Source organism: Anopheles merus, chromosome 3R (assembly GCF_017562075.2).
Source record: "Anopheles merus strain MAF chromosome 3R, AmerM5.1, whole genome shotgun sequence".
NCBI lineage: Eukaryota > Metazoa > Arthropoda > Insecta > Diptera > Culicidae > Anopheles > Anopheles merus.
In genome coordinates this window covers 38,941,489-38,966,014 of record NC_054084.1, presented here as the reverse complement: position 1 = coordinate 38,966,014, position 24,526 = coordinate 38,941,489, and the positions used below count along the sequence as shown (strand labels likewise).

General features: G+C 40.0%; 1 protein-coding gene across 1 annotated transcript in view; it reads right to left on the bottom strand.

The window, feature by feature from the left end:
* LOC121595661 (neural-cadherin-like) overlaps nucleotides 1-24,526 on the bottom strand; it is a 171,224-nt gene that overhangs the window by 88,637 nt on the left and 58,061 nt on the right. The window contains exon 2 of the mRNA XM_041919795.1: nucleotides 22,993-23,067. Coding sequence (XP_041775729.1) covers nucleotides 22,993-23,067 — 75 coding nt within the window. The remainder of the gene's footprint in view (nucleotides 1-22,992; nucleotides 23,068-24,526) is intronic.

Below are 24,526 nucleotides of genomic sequence, written 5' to 3'. Positions count from 1 at the left end.
ACGCACGTTCACACACCGTTCCTGAATAAACATGATGTAGGGAAGATCTCGTGAAAAGTGTTAAGTTTTGTTTTTATGTTGCCCCCACGTGTGTTCTCACATAGTCATGAAATGTGCAACGATTTTCATGAGTTTAATTTTAATTAGTGCCCCAACTTGGCACTACTCCGGTGCAGAAAATCCCTCCTGCGCACTCCAGAACACAAAAGATGCTGGAAGTTGGTATGGAGGTATGTATCAAATGATGCCTTGCTGCTTGAGTTTCATCCGGGTCAGGCACGAGTGACATAAGAGCTTTAAATATGGTTGATAGAAAAACATTTCGCTCTCGGTGGTTAGTGAATGTGAGTAGCAAACGTCAATCTGTTTGTTTTGTTGGGAGCGTATTTTTCGTACGTCATTTTCATTTGTGAGAGTGGGGTGTCCGCGATAACATCGGCTACCGTTTTAGTGGCAGTACTGTACATGTACTTAAAAAAAACCATATTTTGGACAATGAGAGCAATGGTACGAATGTGTCATCGGTATGACGAACCATTTTTATACTGCAGGATTTTTTAAAATATCACGTTTTCCCCAGTAATTTGGTCTCCTTAGTAAGTTTTTCGTAGTTAGTAAAAAACTGAAATCTAAAATTTACATAAAATACTTTAAATTCATAATTAATTGAATTGAACGTTAGGTATGAAATGCCGTATAAATGACTGCAAAATTAAATCGTCATGTAAACTGACAGTTTACATGGACAAGCTGTCCACCTTTATTATTTTCTATCAATCTACAGTTGTTTTTCACGAAAGTATATCAAACTATATTATTTTAAATGTGATATAACTTGTGAAAAAACTTCAAGTTCCTGATTCTAATCATCATTAGTTAATTTAAAACAAATGAAGGAAAACTTAACTAAGTGCAATTTGCTGATTGTTTTTAAGCGTATTTTTCTAACCAAAATCATTTGAAAAAATATTTTGAATGGAACATTTTCGTGCTTAGGTGGCGCGGCATAACAACTGTCCCTTGTTGATGCATGCTTATAGGAACTATCTACCTAACAAAACAAAAATGTCAAACAGGAAAGAGAAAGAATGTAGATTGATTCACAAGTGGCCTCATAAAATGAAACATAAATGACTTCCATTGCACTTATGTTACAACATACAATAAATGATTTTGATCATTTTATTGAGTAACCTAGTGTTTTTTTGTTTTGTTAAAGTAAATAAAATAATATTGTATTGTAACTCTCTGTGCTGTGTTTCTTATTATTATTAAGTCGTTATTTACTATGTCCCGCTAATATGCTTTTGTTAACAATTGCCTTTTTTGTAATTGGTCGTAAATAAAAGATATATTAGCCATCAATTGCCAACCAACCCATTATACGGAGGGCAGGTAAACCAAAGATGACATTTATCTCAAAAACTTATGGTTATAAAACGAAAATAAGTCCAATCTGCTCTATGAGTCTTAGGTAATATGGAATGGAATTCAACGATCATTAAAAATCATTTTTATCCATCTTAACTCACACACAAAAAGTTCCACATAGTGTATCATTTCAGAAGACTCCATACAGCGCAGGTTCTGTACCTAATTCAGCGGACGGAATCTTACTTAAAGGGGAATAGTGAAACGTTAAAAAAAATCGTCTCATAATAAAGAAAAGAGATTCTATTTAATTTCTCATTGTGATGAAATTCTGTCATTTCTTCTTCTTCTTCTATTTGGCGTAACGTCCTACGCGGACATGCCGGCCTATACAGGCTTTCGAGACTTAATTCATTAGCACATAGCCGCTGCTGACTAAGGGAAACGGAAGTTCGGCCAAGACAAACTATGCTTTATAGCAGCATCCTTCCATATGTTTTACGCATCGTTTTTTCACCAACCGGTGGTTTGTTTAATATGTGTTTTGTCACCTGTACCACACCACGACCAAGCTTAAATAACAATCACGGAAAAGTCCTGTTGCTATTTTTACATACTGCTGTATTCTTTATCGATAAAATATTCAAAAGCTCCTCGGAGAAGGACCTGAGTTGCAGTAGATGCTTAAAAAGCAATTCTAGACCTTCCTGCTGCGTACTTAATTTGTGCGCCACTTGAAGGAACAATTTTGATAGCAACCTGAGCCACCTCCAATCGTGCATTGTGTGACCATTTTTCGGTGAAATTTTATTTCTGATCCAAAAGCCTGGGAGTAATTACTTTTAACAACTTCACCCTGATCTTCTATGGTCTTACGCCGAAGAGGTAGTGAATTTCACTCAGTCGAATCACATTATTTACATTATTTATTTATCTTTCTCTCACTCTCTCTATCTCTCGTTTTCTCTCTGATAATGTTTTTTGGTTCAAGAAACGCGTTGAAAGACAATTGAATTTAATTACATTTTCGTATACAACCAGAAAGGATTTTTTTTTTTTCAATTTGAATGTCATTTTTCTCCTTGGAGGGGGGGTGGGAGGGTAGGTAAAACGGGTAGGATGGTTTAATTATTTTTCACGAAAAGCACTGACGATTTTTCCCATTTATGGACAATAAATCGGCCCTACCAGAGGAGAGTTGCTACTGTAGAATGACAAAAACGGTAACTCTCTCGATCATACTGCGAAATGAAAGTTAATTTAAAAACACTTCAAGCTATAAACAGGCCGCTTTTGTTGCGTTAAACAACCCGGTGCTGTTTATGACGGATTGCGTTACACTGCGGGTATTGCTTTTGGTACAGTAAACTGGAGTGCCACCAGTACGCTTTGTTTATAATAATAATGTTTATAATCATCAAATTGTGAGCATCATCTTCGAATCACATCATCTTCGAAACACAACTCAAACAGCTCCCCATCGAGGTCAAGTAGTCGCACAAAGCACTGGCTCGTTGGTTTGATTAATAAATTCATATCCTCTCCAGAATGTTTTGGTGATGAGAGGATTCTTTGATCAAAGTCTAGGAGTGAGGAAAAGCTAAACCAGCGGAGGCCTATAACATCCTATCGAGACGGGCGTTCCGATAAGTCTCGCTGTCATCCTATTCCGGGACGCAGGATCCACAGGTTGCGTTGATCCTGGAAGCGGCATGATTCATGATGCAGACAGAGGTATCCGTTTTCCGCATCATCAACTCCTATTTTAATGCTATTGCCGTGCTCTTTTTGCTTTCGTTTGGTCTTGCCCCACGGTTCTTTGCTTTCCTGCACTCCGCTAATCCTGACTAAATTGTCCAGTGCGTATAAAAGGATTTTGTAAGTTTTTAATCCCATTTCCTGAAAATTTTCGTTTCAGCAGTAGAATGAAATGTAACAATCAAACGCTGCCGAGTCACTAGTCTACACCAACCAAGCACGGAGGTGCTCGGCAAGATCATGATAGTGTAGCCAAGTGTGAACAAAACTTAGCAGCACGGCACTTCGTACCGGGTTTGGTAGTCCACGGGGCAGTTAGTCATAATTCGACACAGAGTCTAATGCTAGTTGGTAGTTGTTGGTAGAATGCAAGCGTGGAATAAGGATTCTAACACATCCTACACACTCCATTTGTTGCATCCTCGACTCCTGGCGGTCACAATGCGGCTAATGGTAACCAAAAAAGCTCATAGTAAACACCTGGTTAGAGCTTACCCGCTGAGAGATGCAAACGTTTATCATTTATTTGATGAGTATTTTTGCCACGTCCGACGGTCGCGATTGCGCCTTACGTGCTCCATTTATCGAAACTTATAATGAATAGCTTACTTTCACAGCAAATATACTTTGGACTTTTGTCATACAAAGGTGCCCACGGTAAAAGATGTCTTCTCTTACCGGGATATAAAGATAAAGAGCAAAAGAGAGTGAGATAAGTGGAGAAAGAGCGAATCGAAAAAGTTTGCCCAGTCTCGAATCTGTGTAAACGAGCGATTTGAACCGTGCAAAAGTTGGCAGGAGTTTGGCATTGCATGTTAATGAAATGTACGCCTTACGCACCGATGCACACTCACGAGGTATTAAGCATATGTGCCTCTTGTGCAAAGGACCTGTGACCTTTGGAGGCCAAGAAGATGCGTTAGAGGTGGTATAAGCAGCTCCTTGCTTACACAAACCTGCTATCACAATCTGAATGCTCGTTGCACGCACAAACTCCATGTGTACCAAGAACGATAGTCATCATGATGCTGTCTAGGAAGATGGTTAAATTATCAAGCCAAAGTTAAGCATCATAGGTGTACATTTTACATCGTCGCGGATTACAAGTTGACATGGCAGGCCCGTGTACTCAGTCAATGAGCCAACGGAAAGCCTCCTGAAGCGAAAGCGTGCACGTTCGCACATACTTCTTCGGAAATGTTGGTGAATGGTGTCAAAAAGGTGAGCATGAAATGCGGTTGAATGCAATTTTGATGCTGATACACTACTTTCCTCAAACACAGCTGCAGGAGCACGGCCCACGTTTGGAATTCATTTCATCGTACCCAAACAAAGGCTCAGGTACCTCATTTTCCCGCGTTGCGAACACATTTGTCACGAGTAAGTGATGCTGCACGGTCATGCATAAAAATTACGCTGTCGTTTCTTGGCCTACCAAACGGCCTCGTGGGGCATACTAGTTCATTTTTATTTTCATCGTTCATTTTGAACTCAAACCCAGTCGAAAAAAGTGCTTGATAATACTCACTTCATGCTTAGGACTCACACTGTAAATATACCGCCAAAGAACAGAATCGTGCTCCAGGCAGATGCACGTGTTCGTGCAAAAGATTGGCATTTTTGTCGCTGTTTACCCAGTCGTGCAGGGTTTGTTGACCTCTAGTTCCGTCCCTTCTCCGAAGCCAGACAGTCATCTCTAATCAGCGTCGGTGGGGTCGGCAGCGTTCCTTTATGCAGTAAATGTGAGCCCGGAAATTTCGACCCACGATCGATATTGTTCTTTGCACTGTGTAGTATTGCTTGTTTTCTTAGACGCTGAAGGTTAATTTCCTCCGTTTCAATCAGGTTCGCCCAGAGTGTCTGCGTTTGGTGTGGTGGTTTCGTAATAAGAAAAACACGAGCAACTTGTTAATTGAAACGCGCGAGGCGTACAATAAGCATCCAACCGTAGGGTGCTGGAGGGGCTTCACAAACAAACGGTTTTTGTGTTGCTCGGTTCATAGGACAAGGCGTCGAACAGAACCCGAGACAGTGGTTCATGATACGCGTGAAGCTACATTAAAATTCATGCCTTTTAATCGCTAAACGGGACCGGTGTGTTTTGCTTCGATGGAAGATAATCGATTAACACTTTCAGGGAAAGCACTCGATCCATTTGGCGCTCATTGCTGGTGTTGGAGAGACGATTTTCTTGTGGATTTGTTTTTCCAAAAGACAGATTGACTTTTATGGTGCGATTCACCGGCGACCGCTTATCGCACCAGAATGACCCGACGCCAGAGTCTTGTGAGAAAGGTGAAGAATTCAATTTACAAAACATTCTTTCCGATCAAAAATAGCGACACCGCCTTTGCCGGAAGTGCGTACATGCCGTCGCCAACCTGATTCATCTTCATCGAATTCACCGATAGTGTGTCCACGGTCTGAGATAACCGATTTTCCGTCTGCCTCCGGTAAGGGAAATCATTCAGAAAAGTGAAAAACAGTTTGGTGGGCACATTTTGTGTAATTATGCATGAACAGGGAATTGGTGGACGCGATGGAATTTGTCTGCCGATGATTGGAACTTAGCACGAGAGCCGTATGACAGTCCGGAGGATGGAATGACGTCAAGTGCAATGGGTCGCTCGAAAAATATAAGCGATTTTATACTCTTCAGTTTGAGTAAAGCAAAAGCAATGACGGTGCTTGTTGCTTATAGCGCCTCGTTTGCTATACAGCGTGTTTCCGCCTTAGGGACATGGCATGCAACGGTGGACCAGAAATCCCATTCGAAACAATACCACATCAAAAGCAGATGCATAAATTGTTATTAAAACGCATGATCTGAAGCCGATGCGCTACCTTATCCTTATCCTTACCTCCCGGCACCTGCAAAATACATAATTCATGCCAATGTATACGCATTGCGCTGCTTGATCGGTGATTCTTGGTTTGTTGGATAAAATATCTTAAGTATATATAAAAGTTGAATATCAACACAGATAATTGATAGACTCTGCCGGTTAATTTGGCTTCTCACAGACATTCAACAAGTCGTATGTTCATGAATTCTCCCATCCATACCACGGCAAAACCACCCGAGAAACCTCCATGTCAAATCCATTGTCGGTGCAGGCAGCTGTGTGCTGAACCCTTGTATTCGTATTTTAAACTTCACCAAGTGAAAGCAACAGCTACCCAAAAAATTCCAGCAGCCAACGGTTCAACAAAAGGCAAATATTTACGCCCACTTTCTGGTTTCGAACCAATGCTGTTGGCTTAACAGGATCGAATACCCAATGTTAGGAAAGAACGGCACAGAAACTGTACGTACACACCGTGCTACCGAATAACCCTTCAAAGTGATGGTATGTCACCAAGACGCAACACAGAGCATTTGTGGCTGTATGTATATGTGTGTGAGTGCAATGAAAGTGGCGATGGTATTTGAATATGGCCTTCCAGCAATCATTCTTTCACCTCAGGTAGCAAACCACAGCTAGTGCAGCCACTGGAGAACAATTCACCGAAACCATAACTGTTGACATGATTATGCAACAACACCAAACATTGGAGCCAGGTTTGTTCCCATAGACCCGCAGTTACCGATGCCGTGCTTTGTGTTGCAGGAAGTGCAGAGATGGTCCATCGTTAAAAACATCAATTGCAGCATTTATGCACCTCGTCGGTCGCGTGTGGTTTTTGTACGTACCATCAGCAACATGGTTCCCCGGCTTAGTAACGAAAAAAGCTCTGACCTCGATGACTAATTTCCAGCATGTATCCTTCGGTGGAAGAAAAAGGTAAAAAACGGGAAAGTAGTGAACAAAATATTTCATTAGATACATCCCACGGCTAGGCATGATCTGGTTGGAAGTGCTTTCGGCGCAAACGTTACAAGCTCGCATCATAAGCTAACTTACATACTTAGCTTTGGATACGGCAGCCAACCTTTGATCACCATAGCTCAGGATCGGCTAGAAGTGACAAGGTCACGATTTTGACGCACAGTCTAGAATGGAAGGTAATGTAAGCAATGCTCTTATATACCGTGTAGCATTTTCAAAGCAGATGGTGCCGAGGAACATGCGTGCGATGATAAAATACAACGGTGGCATCGGGATGGTAATGTTTAGATGTCTGTAACGATGACATGTTTACAGGAGTGTACATCGGCGGAAGCAATTGGCAAGGTTCAAATTTGGATAAGGTGTTGGTGTTAAATAAGGCCATATGGTTGCTCTGATATTGAGCAGGGGATTTAAATATTGAGCAAATTTATGCTTTAAATCATGTTCATTCATATATTTGTGCTGTCACACTCTCCGTCGCTATCACAACTCCTGACCGTGCTGTATGATGACCAACTTTATCTGGTCAGCTGGCTTTCCTTTCAATGAAGCTGCATGTGTACTTCACTGTGCTAGAAATAAAACCAAAAACGGGAAGAGCAGATACTCTTGCTTAACACTTATTTCGTTACGTAATCTGTTTTTACATACCGCCTCATTCTGAACGTGTCGGTCAACAAGCCACAACCCGATACGGACGACCTATTGACACAAATGATGTCTTCCATTTGTAGGTTTTTTCTCCTTAATAGTCTCTTCGTAGAACGATTTAGAATAACGTGAATCAAATTGTAATGCGAAAACGGGTTCAAATCATATGCAATTATAAACGTCCAAACATTTTATGAACGCTTTCACCTGACACATCCGTCTTTTCCAGCTCTCTCCGACATGACTACGATTGCATCTGTGGCATTGCTTACCTGAAACGGGAAATAGACAAAAAGACACAATTCATCAAATCCCAATCTCGCAATGAACAACGGTCGCGTTGTCCCTCGCTACTGTTGCTTCTGGCTCTACGTCCCTGAGCAATCAGTCAGTTGCATGTGAACACTTGATTCTTATTTCTAAATCTACAATGAACGGAAACTTCACCGGACGCTCTAATATACTTCACACTAGAGTCGAAAACCGTTTCCTCCGCAATTCAAGAAACTTTGACAACGGGGAAGTTCTCGAGCCTCATTTCGCTTCCGTAGCATGTTTCGACACTATGTCGTGTGTCTGTGACAAAGAAAGAGCAGCATTTCAATTGTCAATTTTCATTTTTACAAAGGGAAACCCGTTGATTTTCGTCACGAGAATCGAATTAGTTCCGTTTTCGCATGGCGCGAAAGCGCAGGATTGAAAATTGCCAGTGCCAGTTAAACATCCAGTGCCGATAGTCAAATACGTTTTTTTTCTAGATCTTCGGCCATTGGTGAGCAGCGAACGAAGCAGTAAAAGAAAAGCATAGGAGAAAAAACAAACAATAATTCGTTGGTCGTCATAATCTTATGCCGGAGCTGCTAGATTGCTTTCGTTTGGAGTGAAGTCGCAGCAATCGGTCACCTAGTAGGGTCCAACGGTTGTGTTGCGTGCGTCACAGACATAGAGAAAGATTGTGCACTTGCGTGAGTGAGATTTTTGTGAGTATTGTAAGAGAGCAAAAACTGCTGACGTATCTGGTCCAGATTATTCCAGACTCTGGCGAGGAATGAAAAGTCATAGTTATGATGTACCGTACATAAGACAAATACCTCTTGAAGGAGACTCCCTCAATCTGTGTTCTATGTGTGAGTATTTTGCTTTTTTTATCTTTTTATATGCTTTACTCAGTTTTTTCTCAAGGTTGGTAGCTTTGGGCGCACAGAACTTTTTAATTTGATTTCTATCTTTCTCTGAGCCATGCAACCAAACAAGTGGCTGTGGAAGACTCTTTAAACGATGAATAAATTGGACAGAAAACGGATGGCTTCGAAGCCAAACCGGAGCAACGGGAGGACAGGAGCCGTGGTTAGTTTACCGGTTTGTTTCATACTTAAAAGCTTTTGCCACTCGACGGCTTCTAATCGGTTGAAAAAAGAAAAGAGGAATGGATGTTGAGTGCAGCTCGACAAACGTCAACCATTTGCCAGCCGATTATCACTAGTCCAACCGTAACGAGACCAGAATCTGGTTATCTGTGGTTAGTTGGGAAAGATTTCCATCCCTAGTACCTTAAGCAACTCCCTCATTACAGCTCGTTAGCTCTCAGCCTCAGGAATTGATGCAACTTCCACTCGTCCTAGTCGTTGCTGCGATAAACAATTCGTTAAATAATAAATAATAAATAATAAACGATCACTCACTTTCATTTTTCAACACGTGTGAGCTTTAAAAACGATGGTCGAGCAAAATACCTTCCAATAAACCCACTAACCGTTCATTTCAGATTAATGTGGATGGTGGCCGTTGAGTAAAATAGAGAAAATTAAATTAATGATCCTTCCCGGCAAACGAATTTCTTGCTACACAATTTGCCTCGGTATGGCAGATTGCCCGATTCGCTTTCGACTGGGGATTTTCAGGGGCTCCTGGCCACTGGCGGACTGAAAATAGAACGCCTCTCCTTCGTGACTGATGTAGCATGAACTTTTCTTGCTGCCAAAGATTATGTTTTCTTTTCCTTTGCGCTCCAGCTGTCAATGCTGGTGGCAACAATTGAAAGGCAGCAGCGAGCAACGAGGATCTTGAGTGACAGATACAATCACTTGCCGTGGCTTTAAAGTCTGATCCATTCCTCCGCAACCGCACCAGTGCGTGTGACACAACGATTACGCTGACGTTCAAATTTATTTCCAGGCGCTTTTCTTGATAAGGCGCTTTACCAGTGTACACATTGAATGCTCCAAGCCCTTAACGTAGTTTGGGAATTTTACTGTTTAAACATTATCCGCATGACAAGGGAGGGGCGAAAGCGTTGGTCTGACACGCTGATGTTGACGGGTTTGAGTGCGAGAACGTGTAGAAGGAACGACCGTTTCTCATTAGATGCCCGACGCACACAGACACATACATATTTCAAAACAATGATGGCAAGTATCAAACTTCCTATGAAATAATGTAAGTGTAGAAGACGGTAAGGATATAACTTCCAAGGATCTCACACATCACACCATCATGCCATCAAGCATAACTTCCGCGATGTAAGGTTTTCCACAATTCCGTAAAGTTATTATACAAGACGGGAACGATGAGGCTTTCTCGGAGCTCTCACGGGATAACGGCGAAGATGAATTTGGCTTTGTGAAACGTCTTCACATAACTTCATGGCCAAGGCCAGATTGCGAAGAACCTTCATACACACACAAATACGCTCAGATCACCACCTTTCGTCGGGAGGTATAAGCCATTGCTTTGGCACCACCTCAGCGCACATTTCGTATGCCCTAGGTCGCAAATCCGACACAATGCCATCAGACGACATGCGGTTTTGAGATTCAATTTCGTGAAAGCTGAATGTGTACACCATCCGGGTGCAGCAGGGCGGTACATGCCATTAGCCGTATGTCGTAAACAATATTTTATTGTTTTACGGAACAATCACACCAACGGGAAAGGCGCACCCAAAGTTCAACGCAAAAATTATCATGTCAGCATGGCTTTTAAAGTGAGGGAATGAGGTTTATCGGTACTCGAGGTATCGTTGACTTTTGCGATCTCCCCCAAGCCCGTTGGCGGAAGTTGATGAGATATTCAAGTTCAATTCAATGTAAATATAAAATTGTGTCAAAATTAGTTCAAATCGAATGGTGGTTTAACAAAATGCGGCTAGAGTTGTGATATGATGAATGGTCCAGCATTCAGATATTCTTCATGCTTCTTCAAGCAGGCGGATTTGCAAGATGTTATGATAAACGGATACCATGAGAGCACTGAAATAGGAAACTGGTCACTGCTCGTGACATCTTGCGTCTCAATCAAGCAGAGGATATGATAAAAAAGTATAGAATGTCAGGGTTCCTAAAAGTGTTACCCGTGTTTCGTCCCGCAAACTTCTTTATTTTTATTTTATTTTATTTATTCATTAATTGACTTCACGGTAATATCTTAGCGAATCTAGAACCTTCTATATAAATGATACATTAGAAAAGCAGAAACAGGAATATAGTAGATTACATTATGTTTGAGGTCACCTGCTGAGCAGTCTGCCTTGTATCGATATGTTATCGATATAATAAAGACGAACATTGAGTAAACCTCATTGAACGATCTACTCATGACTGTTTAAGGATCACATGGTCCATAATTGGTGTGACGACGGGGGACGTGGGCGTAGTGGTACCGTTGGGGCATATAGATCGAGTTGCTAAAACAGTATAGGGCTGTACATGTTACTAGTTAGCAGACCTGATATGAATAGTTACTGATTAATTTTGCAATTTTCCATAGAAATAAATAAAGTATCTTCAAATAGGTTCTCATCTGCGGTTTGCAAGTGTTTACCTTCTGTCACCAGATAGAGTGTCAGTGTAATGATGAAATGACATCACAAAATCTCATTAACTTAAGGGCTGTTTTGTGGTTGGTTGAAGGATGAACTCCTAACCAGTTCTACTGGCTTACTGACATGCACGAGTACGTATTGCACAGTCGAAAAACTAATTCTCATGACTTCTAGAAATTGCGTCAGCCATTTTCTCAGCATCTGTTGGTGTTGCTCCTCCCTTGAATTGATAAAAAGCCAGCAGTTGACACACTATCACGATTTGTGTGATTATTAAAAGAACTATTCCAACGGTGAAAGGAACTGCTGGAAGTCTTGGTGAATCGATCGAGATGATAAATTTAACCTTCCTTCTGGAACGAGTACTTTGAGGGATCTTTGCATAAAAAACACTCATGTAAAACCGACATTGATTCATCCCCAGCTGAGATTTGTCAATATCCAGTACACACCATCATCAGCTACTAACAGCTGGCTCTAGCTCGGAAAAAAATAATAGCTTCATGAATCTCAACACCTGGATATAAAAAAACAGTAACGACGAATGGCCCTTGGGGTTGCTGTCGTCAAGTTGTCAACTTGTTTGCGGCCTGCTAGGTAAATGTTTGTCGTTAGCGAAAGCGATGACAAATCGCTACTGGCGTGCAGAAGCGTTCGACTCCTGCTGCTTGTTGTAACGTTCGATTAGGAACAAGCCAACAAAAAGAACCACACAAACCTATACAAACACTGACACAAGAAAAACTTGGTGAAGGTGCAGGTGGATATTATTTGATAAGGACTACCGATGAAAAACACGGAGCTGGTTTCAATGAGTGAAGATGAGCGACACATCACACTGTGTGATGAAGGTGGTTAGGCAGCGTGACGATTGACACGAGATTGAAGAGCATGTCATCAAATGGATATGTTTGCGGCACGTAAATTTTACATGGGTGTTTCCACTCAAGCCGCACTCAGAAGGTGTGTTTGATGTGTATAAATGTAATACATGCGTTCAAATTAAACTGTCTGTAGGTACTTCTGATTGGATGTGTTATGTCACCTTCTGCCAGTTCGAATCGCTAGGCTCAAGAACATGACATCAAGAAGCATTAATTAAGAAGCTCTATTTAAAGTACCTCAAAAATAGCGCATGATAATGTTTTGTGAAGATATGATCTTTCGTTTTGTTTCAATTAGGCGGTTCGAAGATTGTCTATGATGTATTGACGTAGTTTGTGAGTAAAGCAATAAATTTGATCGATGGAGACGCCTGGCATCTCACATGTCTGTATACCGAACAATATGTTTAAAATAAAATAATTGATAAAACATTTCTAACATTGGATTGATTACATTCAGATCTTTCTGACATTTATTTGCTTATTCAAAATGTAAAAAAAGTGTTAATCGTTGCACGGTTATATAAAATAGTAACAACATATCTCAAACCAATAAACTGAAAATATCAATATGTCAACCGAAAAGTTAACTAGTTTTTGATATTACAAAACGACTCATTATGCGAATCATAGATTTTTAACCCAAAAATAGGTTTATACTATTGATGATTCAAAATAAAAAATCATTATGTAGCAAACTTGAACTTTATTTATATATTATTTCAATTTTAACGGCCAAGCCGTTTGCTTACAAAAAAATTATTCAAATATTTTGAAAACAAGACAAGTTTTGTTAGACACAATTAGGCTAATTAGGCAATTGCTGCAACTTAAATTACTGTTTTCTCCAAAAAACGCGAATTTTGGCAGATTTAGTGGGTCATATTTTGCGTTCAAACTGCAAGATAAATTTACAGCTTAACAGTGTATGAGCATTGTTGAAAATAAGTGCATAGATAAAAAATGTCAATACGATTTTGAAATGCGATTTTTTTTAAACAATCATTTGGATAAAATTCTTTGAATTTAAATTTCGAACTTTTTTTTTATTCAGAAGAAGCATTTCAAAAATTCAATGATGTAAGAAATAATACACTACCAAAACTGTGTCGAAGCATTAATAATGTGTACGCAAAAAGAGAAACCTCATCAAGCTTAAAAACAAGACCACGGACAATAAAGCATAAATCGTGACAAGACGTAGCATATACGTCATTACAAAGCATGAGCACGTTCTTTATCTTCCATTTGACAGGCTGGAGGCTACTTTACCTGCAAATATATTTGTCACTCTCGAAAACACTCCACCATACCGGCTGTAGTAACGGTACTTCATGTTCTATCTTCGTTCTCTCGTCGAGCAGGACAGTGTGTTGCCCCAACACTTGTGCTAGAATATGACACTGGCGCTCGATGGTAGGCGATGATTTATATTCGTCACACGATGCGATGACGTCCCCAACCCTCGGTCATCGTTTGCTTTCGGTTTGCTTCACGGTCAGTTTGCACCTATAAGTTTCCGACAAGCGACAGTTTCCGATCGATAAGTTTAATCCTTCCGCACGTCTATGGCGTACGTACGTTACTCCTTAATCTAGAAATGGTAATGGGAGAGAAATTTCGGCACAATGCTTTTTAAAACCCATCCTTTTCCATGACACGCTTGCAGTCGGTTCGTACGAAGCAAACTCCCAGAACCGTAAAGGGGCCTGTAAATGTGTCTTATGCTTATGGATAGCCATTTTGAATGCAGCAGGATGAATTATTTCTACCGGGCCTTATTCGGGATCGTCTGCACCGACACATAGTGCCAAAAAAATAATCCAATACTAACTTTACCCTTCACAAAATCTTTTCTGTCTCATGCACGCAATTACTTCCAAAGCAATCCTTTGGCTCACCAACGACTAACAGCACGCAGGGCGTTGCGACGTGCTCACGAAAGCTTGCAGTTCGTAACGATCTTTACAAAGGCAGCTAATCTGGACAAAATCCAACCACCTCCCTCACACATAACAACTTCCACCCCACATCATCAAGATGATAGCCCAGCGAAAGAAAAGAAACCATCGGTGCATAAATGGCTTCGCTGATGCACTATCATGCATCTTTGCCTGTCTATCACGAGTCGGCTCACAGCTCCCCTGTTTTTTTACAACGAGACAAGAACGTGTGCTTCCACTGGGCTGGGATTTCCCTTTTTTATCGTTCCCTTTTTTTCTTCATAGATATTGTTCGACTTTGCACGTGAATGCAACAAAAGTTGCACAAAAAGCTGACAATCATCGTCGTGGGAAGTCGGAGCCACCGAAGGAACACTAAAACGCAGACACATGGCTTAAGGAGAGTGAAAAAATATTGAAAATATCCTCCTTTACGCCGGATAGTCTTGTTGCTGGCATAGCAATAGTCACTATAGCCGAAGATTTTTTTTTTTTTTTCGAGTGCGTGGTAGTTGGAATGCATTCGAAAAACCAAGGAAAGGCCTTTTCAGCTTCGCCGAATATCTCTGTGAACAAGAAAGTGTAAACAACAAAAGAATACGCTAACACAGACAGAGAAACATGTGCAGCAGGAAGGTGAAATGCAGCGTTGATGGATATGAAAATTAACGACGAGTCGAATATTCGTGTTATCGGCGGACCATCGCACAGATGGTCAACGTTTTGATGCCACACAAGGCACCCGGGTCGATTGATTGCAAAAAACAAAAACAAAAAAAAAAACAAAACAAAAAATGTTGTATCACATATTGTTAACACAAATCAACAATCATATCAATAAACAAGGATTCCATTGGCTTAAGAGGCGTAGGACTTTCGTGATCACAAGTTCAGTCGATTTGTAGTGCTATCTGTGTGGCTAAGATAGTATCTTAAGTTCAGTCTTTATAGTTTGTTCCATGATCCATTCATCCAAGACTTAACATGCATTCAATAAGATCAGTTAATCTTAACGTGTTTTATAAGCGTCTTCAGAACGTTTTAAAATCCTAAAAACTTTAAAACCTGTAATAACATCTTCAAAAGACATGTTAAAACTATGTTGTTCAAATTTTTGTTTTAACAGACAGTCTTACAGGGATTTTTATACTTGATATCGCAAGCGTAGCAAGATTTAACGCAACCGCAGCAATCGACAGGACAACGGCATCAGCTGTTTAACCTTCGTTTCTATGTTCAAAAATACACCCTCATCTTTATGACCACCTACTCGGGTAGGTAATACATCCTAACCAAAACCAACATCTTTTATTGTATCTATTGCCTACCCAAGTAGGTGGTTATAGAAGTAAGGGGTAAAAGTTAATTTTATTTATTGAAGCACATTTAAAAAAATTAAAAAAATCTGATTTTTTGTAACTATTTTAAAACATGTTTCGCTAGGCGTTCTAAATTTTTTGGATCGATTTGATAATCCAATAAAAAGTTATCCAGAAAAGAATAAGCAAAAACTAACCCGGGTAGGTGTTTATAAAATGAAGGTTAAGGAACGTCATCACACTTACAACTTACGCACTTGATACCACCATGAAAACCTTCGCACTTGATATCACAAGCGCAGTACACAATATCACAATTCCAGGGTTGCGGATTCAAGCAATTTTTCAAGTACATGTGTTTAAACAGATTCAGGTCAATGGACAGCTTGAAAAACAGTTTGTTTACATGATTTAGAGAAATAATCGACGATTTTTTTTCACTTAAATTCACAATAATAAGGGACGAACACTTTACCTAACTCTACGCATTTGAATTTCAGGTGTATGCATTACATTGAAAACGTTTATAGGTGGTGAATAAATGATTGCTTCAAGCAACCCTTTGTGATGTTGTGTACCGCGCTTGTGATATAAAGTGCCAAGGATGCCTTAAGCGTGATGACGTTCCGTAAACAACTGATGACGTTGTCCTGTCAATTGCTGCTGTTTCGTTAAATGTTGCTATGCTTGCGAAACCTTGTAACAATCCTGTATATGCGTATTCAAAACGTTTAAAATTTTTTAACAACTTTAAAGACTCTTAGGTATCTTCAAAAGAGATATGAAAACTATGTGGCTTGTTACACTCATAGTTGAGTATTCTTTAGACATGTTTAACTGTTTAAGGCATAGGAAAAGTTTCTTAGAATCTTAGGCCATTTCAGTTTCGGGATCGTGCACAGGATGTGCAAACAAAAACCATCCCTGGCATGTAGTCATAAGAAAAGAATAAGGATAAGAATTTTCCATCATAATTGTATCTAGAATTCATGTATGCATATCCTTCACCGTATTGGTTATTGCATCTTTTACCACAAAAGATGTGTTTGATGTAAAATAGTTTTTTACGCCATAATAGAACTCAAATCCAATGCGATCCGTTAATCCAACACTAGTTCCATTAAAAGCTTACAATAAATTTCTTAAGGATTGCGAATGCAAGAAAAATATAAGCCCGTGCGTTCTGTCAAACCTTAATTACATTTACTTCATACTTTATGGGTCGCTTTTATACAACAGTTGGGACGGTTTAAGCATTACCGTTTTTCCGATGGCCTAATTTGCTAATGGAGACAGCTATTTATAATTAAAAAATCGAAGATTTCTATGTTCAGCAGCTTGCACTGGGTTTGTTAGCTTCAAACCAGTGTTCTTTATAAATAAAAACAAAAAATCTTCGCTGAAATAGAGAAAGAGTTTTGTGTTGCTTTCTTCTTTTAACCACAAACTTTTACTTACAGCACCAGTCATGGTGGAGGGGATCTGGACCGCATGTGGTTTTCTATCACACTTTGCAGTCTCTACAATTTATTAGTTTCCTTCTATTTTACCAAAAGGCTCATTTACGAGTAAGGGAAGTTGTTCAAGGCAGCAATTAAGTGGCACTTTTTACTAGCTCTCCAGACATGTCGGCATCGGTCAATTTCCCTTGCCACCGGAGAGGAGTGTACCGTGTAAATGTTATCCATTTCTTCAATCCGAACCTCGTCAGCGGAAGTTGGAAACCAGATAAAATACTGCAAACAAACAAAACAAAAAACCACTCTAACCTTAGAATTAACAACCCCCTAGCCAACGTAGATCCTGAGAATTGCGTAATTTGTGCCAAAAACTAGAAAGATCAAAGCTCCAACCGACTAAAAGGCAAATAAAATAATCCACACGCCCGCATTGTTGGCGCTTACCACGGCCAACGCTTTTACGCTCAATCTAATTAGGAAAGTTCTACGCTACATTTCTTTGCCCCAAAAATGGTGCTAGGGGGAAGGTTGCAATCAACACCGGCAAATGAGCCTACCCCATCCTAGTGATCGTTGGCTACGTACACCAGTACACCGCTATCTCCCTCGCTTATTTAGTGCACTGCGAGAAAAAACTAGAAAAGCGATCTAGAAAAACCAATTATTCGCAAATGGAATTATTTTAATTTGTGAGCTTATTAGCGCGAAATTTGTTTGTTGTTCTTTTCCGACTTTTATGCGTACGAACAAAACCGAACCGGTGCCGTGATCGATTTCGTATGCTCAAAACGCCCGAGCAGCAAAAATCAAAGTTTACTAAACAACGAGCAGAACACCAACACGAGCGGCAGCATGGGTTGTGTAGTTTTTCTTTTCTTTTTCTAGCCATGAAGATTAATATGCAGACTGTGAGTTAAATAGAATTGTACTAAGAAATTCCAATTTTTATCCCACTTTCCACAGCTTCGAAGCCAACCGGGAGAAGACCTTGGAGTCTTTCGCCAGTCAGAAAACTCCGTCTGATGAATGGATTATTGGAGTGCCCAAAGGACCAGAACCGTACGAATCATTCAGTTTATTGTAAGGAACAACCGACTTACGTTCATCTAATCAACGTTCAGCGGTTCTTTAAAAATTATAATGAACTGAGTTGTTTCTCTGTCTTACCCGCCGAAATAAGTCGTAGTACGCCACCTCGTTCGTTTCCTATAATACAAATTAGAATATGAACCGTTATACCAGGACGTTTACGAAAAAACGTCCTTGCGTTCTAAATTAAGAACGTTTTAGTACGCCATATCATTCATCTTTTTCAATGCATTTATGAACGAGAACCGTAATACCAGGCTAAACAAGAACGTCCTACCCATCATATAAAGATCAACCTGATCTGCCTAACAATTTTCAATATGGAATACACTTATTATGTTCGTCTTGAAAAATGACACAATTTTCCATATTTTCTTCTATTTAAATAAACGAATTTATTGAGATTAGAATCTTAAAGAAAGAACTAGTATGTTTACATTCATTCATATGACCCGAATTTTCCAATCCTATTTTCCAATTCTGTGGTGAGAACAAATTGTTGCATTGATTACAGTCGTTGTGGTTTTCCCTTTTTGGCGTGACTGTACCTAACACTTGAATTCTGGGGTGCATGTTCCGGATGTATTGCATCATTGACAAATACTTGAACTTATTGCTTTCGAATTCATGATCTGGTTAATGTTATTAACGCATCTACGTTTGAGTGATTTAGGTTTAACAATTTTATGGCCATGAGAAAATTGGATGTAGAATTTTTCTACGCTTCTACGGAATTGGTCTAGCTTGACACACATGCATGCTCGTAATCTTAAGTTAACCGTTATAGGTTCGAAATGAAATGAAGTAATTGACTGCTAAAAACTGCAAGTCAAAAACCAGATAGCCCTACTTGAAGGGTTTAGGATAACATTATGTTTGTCTCCTCGATGGTACGTCTGTTCTCGAGTACTTTTAAACTATCATATTTTAGTCTATTTTATGGTTAGAAAGAAATATAAAAAAATCTGGATTGTCGCGTTCTCAACACAGCTCATTTCTAGCGATGGTAAATATTTGATGATCGTTTTTGCAACACTTAGTCTCGGAAGATTTCCTTTTGTTACGACTGCGAGGGTGTTGTAATGGGTTTAGCGTACATACGGTACATACTGTACCTGAGCCGAGGAGGAATAATACATCGATCGAGCGTACTTTACGGACACTTGATCGTCCAGGCGATCATAGAAACCTTCAGTAGGTTTCCCTTACTGGAAACGTTGGAGTTTAGAAGCCTTACCGTAGGTAGGGGGACATAACTAAACTCTTGAAATAAATTGGAAGGCGAAGTATTAGGAAGCGTAACGTCCTATCTTGGCAGTCCGAACGAATCTGACTTTCCACGGTCGGAATAGGTTTTATTTTTACTCAATGAGTTTCGCAAATTTGGTTTTGCAACGTGTTTTTGTCCTAATTCAAGGTTATTGATATGAGGTGCAATTTATACATTGTATCGGAGTGAGGTGTCTGTCATTATGCCTATGTTGCACTTTTAGTATCCTGGAAGGTTCTGGAAAGTATAAACTGTTGTAATGTGATGAGCAAAATGTGTCTAGCTAAAGAACGGGTGCGTTCGTCGATTTTTGCCTACACTGCCCACTACTCCAAAAGGTTCCAAGATGCTCCAATACAAGTGAAGGATATTTGTGGAAATGGAACACACGGTAGGCCTAATGGTTTCCCGACAGGATGCACGACGAAGGCTGTTTTTTCGACACTGGCTATGTGATGTCGAAGGGTGGAATTTAGACTCTGAGTATTTTGATAAAGTATGACGCGTACTCAAGTACAAAAATAAGCATCGACCGGCAAGCAGCCGCCTGTGCTCGACCCGTTACTCAGAACGCCTTGAGCGACCAGGCGTCTCCATCGTTGCTGTGCAGCTTTCACCATGATTTGGCAACTTCGCTCGCATGTTAATGCTTATCGGCTTTGTATCCAAAACAGGGGGCAACTTCTCAGTGAATATCAATGGATAGGAGAATCAGTAATTTTGCTGGTTGACTTCATCTGATTCAACGCTTTTCCTTAAGCTTGTTGTCGTGAATGGGAGACTGAACCGCCTCGGAAACTGAGCAGTTTAGCATCCAGTTGATGAAGCATATTTGTGTGTTTATTTCAGAAATTTTCTTCAAAACTTGAAGACTTTTTAGCAAATCATTACATTATATGTATCTTGATTTCATAAAGTACTTATATTCATTGTATAATATTAATTTAACATGAATGACCCTAGAATATATCAACATATGCGTAAATAAAATCATTAGTTCCTCTCCCTCGGATGACAAGATTACAATTGATAAATTTTAGTACGAATCGATCCGTCATTATCTTTCACTTAAAATGACTTACTTCAAACCCCCTCTATATGCTTTGTGTTCATTGATAAAAGTAATAATTCACGCTTTTTGCCCCAGGAACGTTACGGGCTATTAACATTACAAGAGCCTTAATCAAGATAAAAGTATTTCCACCAGCAAGTGGAAAATACTCTTGGTTCTAACCAAATCCGTTGACTTTCTTCTATTTTTAGGGCACCCAAAACCTAGTTGCCTCGGTTGTGATTCATTCAACATTAACACTGCTGACCGGAATCTGGTTCTGTGTTTGCTCGCTCGTTCCACATCACCTTGTGATACCAACACACAACTTTCTCTCCTCTCCTATTGGCTTTGCTGCCTGCGTGAGTGACTGTTCTTAGATGATGAATTGTTCTTCTCGGGCTATGAATACATCCGAGAAATGTCGGGAGCTGGATCGTACGGTGTTTAGATGTGTATACATTTGGTTGCTCTTTCACTGCGATAAATGGGGCCGAAACGATGACAAACAAATTTTCGATAAGCCTTTACCTTCTGGTGCTGGTAATCTGCGATAATAATGATTTCTATCCGGTTCAAATCGATCTGATGGATGTGGCTCTCGTTACGCGTCATCTATGCTCAGACGCATTAAGTTGCTACTTGGTGATTGGTCAATGGTAATTAAGTGGAATTTATTTCTATCTCCCCTTTTGGCATAAACACAAAACAACAACAACAAAAAAACGCATACAGCATACAGCATACGCATACGCATTTGTTACAGCATACAGTAAAAAAGCTCCAACATTTATTTCCACACTTGCACAAAAAAGTACGCACAGGAAAAAGACACTCGAAAAAAGTGTTGCAATTCAAGCGATCCATGTCCCCATTAGAAACCACCGACAACCCCTACGAACTATTGAAGCAACAAAAAAGTCGAAAAAATCCACTTTCCAAGAAACAAACTTTCGACTGTCGATTGATTGTGCGAGGAAAAAGGAACAGATCGAAGCTTCTAACCCTTTACCGTCCTGTCTAGACGATGTGTCGCAAAACAACCGTGAAAACTTCCTTTCCCTCATGTACGCCACCGATTGGCATGGGTTGGATAAGGCTGCCGTTTCAACCATGCTACTGTGAATGGAAGCGTCCCGGTGATGGTGGTCCATCGCTGGAGGAGGCTTGTGAGCTTTACGGGATTTCATCTTTCTGGGGTGTTCGTTACTGTAAGCGGCAACTGAATGGTTTTTCTTCAAAACAAAATACAATCCCTTTTGTGCCTCCCTATCACTACATCCCTTAGGCATACACATGGCGATCGATTAAATTGATCTGCCTTGTGTGTGCCATAAGCATTGAGACGATCAGGGAATCATGCGACAGATGGTTTATTTAAAAATTCGTACGAGAAATAATCATCCAGACGAAACAGCGCACACAAACAAAACAACGCACTCGTATGCCATTGAACTGTGGAATTCTCTTCTTGTAGTGAAGGTCACAAAAAAGGTTCATACCCCGATTTACTGAAAATGGAAATGCATAAGCCCCGTCGTCAAATAGCGAACGGTAGTGATACTTTAAAGGGAAATAGACAATCAAGATAACTGAACGGTTAGATGGACCGTCAAAACACATGCTTGCTTTTCAAGCTACCGAACAGTTAAAAATTTTCAATTCTATTGAGCTCGTTGGAAGACTTGTTCTATCCAATCGACACATTGTTTTATGGTTCGTTCTGAAAATTTGACGATTTTGCTTGAACCGGGGAGTGTCTAATGTGATGTATTCATACAATTGAACGATGGTGTTTGGTTAGGCGCGTGAGAACACGTGAGCAGTAGCGTGGCAAGATTATTTTGGCTTTTTTTTATTATATTTATAATAGACATTGGCTTTGCCTGATGATGAATAATCTTTCTCGATGAACAAGACCAACTGAAGAAAACAATCACAACAAATTATTAACTAAAAACAAATTTATTTTCTTTTACGCCAACTAAAGTTCCATAAGACGAGAAAAATATATCCTTAAAGTAGTTTATTTTTCTTGTAGCAGTCACACAACAATCAGCCGTTCTAAACTGTCCATGAGAAAGGTGTATTACGGTCTCTAAACCAGAGAAGGATTAAGAAGCAAATTTTATTGTGAGCAGTGGCGTGTTCCTTTTAATGAAATCATAAACTGCTCGTGCTTGTATATCTCATGGGCTCACACAAATGACCAATATTTTTGAGTAAAAATATGAGTCGGACAGAATAATTCCACATAAAGGTACCAGCATTTTCTTTCGTATAATAAACATAGAACTGTTAAACTTGTTGCTCGGGCGCTAGTGATTCCAATATCTCCGTTGGATGTTTGTTGTAAAAAATAAATGTAAAAATGATGTTATGGTTCTCGGTCAGAATCATGAAAATTTCCTTGTTTTTTCGGTATAAAAATAAATAATCAGTAGTTTTAGGGTGTGAGTGATTAGGGAATTGCAAAATCAGCAGGACTTAATCTCTAATCAATCAGTTATTCTGGTCAATCTGCAAGTGATTCTTGTCCTTACCTAAATAAGTACTGTTCGTCAGTACCCAGAATATTTGTAGCGGATCCACGATTATGCCGATCAGTTGCAGTATCACTAGTCAAAACCACAACTCGTACTCACTGCGCATGGTTTGCGCGGCGCACTACACTCACACTGTACAGAGGATTTTCCCTCTTTTCACACATTCCACACTCGCTTAAAAAGCTGTTTTATATTTTTATTCCACTTTTTATTATTCACTTTTAGATACACTCCCACTGTTAAACGACACTATTTGGCATTAGTAACACTCTGATACTCCTTTTTTAGAGCAACTTGCAATAATTTGTTAACGATAACAGGCAAGAGAACGTATCAAATCAATTACACTTCACGTTTGATGGGAATCTGAAAAACTGGAAGGAAATTAACATCATTCCACACCTTCACAAGCAAATGTACACTCTACAGAAACTGCACATTAGTATGGAGAACTTTGCAGAGTAAAACTTTTCCTTTTTCCTATAAATATTTGTGAGAAGAATGTACCTCGCTACCGTATTTCGTCTCATAACTCTGGTGGGAGGCAACGAACGGTTTATTTATTCTTCCAACCACACAAACGCTTTACATACGGATAGGACCAAAAGCTATTCATTCCGAGCAAAGATTATCATGCGGGTCAGTTTTTCACACAAACACTGAGACGCTTTTATTTTTTCTGTTTCGACACTATAATGTAGTCATAATTGATTTTTTTTTCTCTGGATCCTCCCTTTCTCATCAATACGGAAGCACGACGAGCGCAACACCACTACCCAGACCCACTCTGATCACTTTTGTGCATGTACTATTGGCACATACAGTTTTCATCAGCGCTTCTATTCCACAAACACGCACAAATCTTGAACGTTGACGTCGATGCACCGCGGTGCAATTATTTGCTGGATTTTGCGGTTTCCTCTTTCCAATAATCCTCTTTCCGGTGGCTGGTAGCTTTCTGTTCATTCACGGTGTACTTGTTTATCATGTCGCACACCATACCACCCTTTGAGCGCGCAGATCGTTGTGGAGCGCTTTTTGGTCGCGCCTTACTGTCGCGTCCCCAGGATGCCACGTTCCTGTGTATCGTGTCATTGATTAATGGTTGTTTTTCCCCGCCCCGTGTATGTTGGGAGCGCATCCAGTGATTGAGCATCCTTGCTCAGGAGGTAATTTCTTTCCTTACCTCACATTCGCGTTAGCAAACTGATGATATGTAAGGTTTATAATATTTATTTACACTATCACGGGTTATAGCCGACTTTACACAGATTTTAGTCCCGAATCACTACATAAAAACTTACATGATAGGTGAAAATGAAGCACACATACACAATAATTTACAAACGAAACCAAAAATAAGGTGAAGGTAAAACTTTGTTCCACTGTTTTGCCACTGCAGAAAATCACTCATCACTGAACGTTGCCAGCGCTCCTTGATGGTTGTGGATTATTTTTGCTGCGTTAATCCAACACACGTTTCGTACCCGGCAGAAAGACGAACTTGTTGTGAAGTGCTGTGCTCCACTTG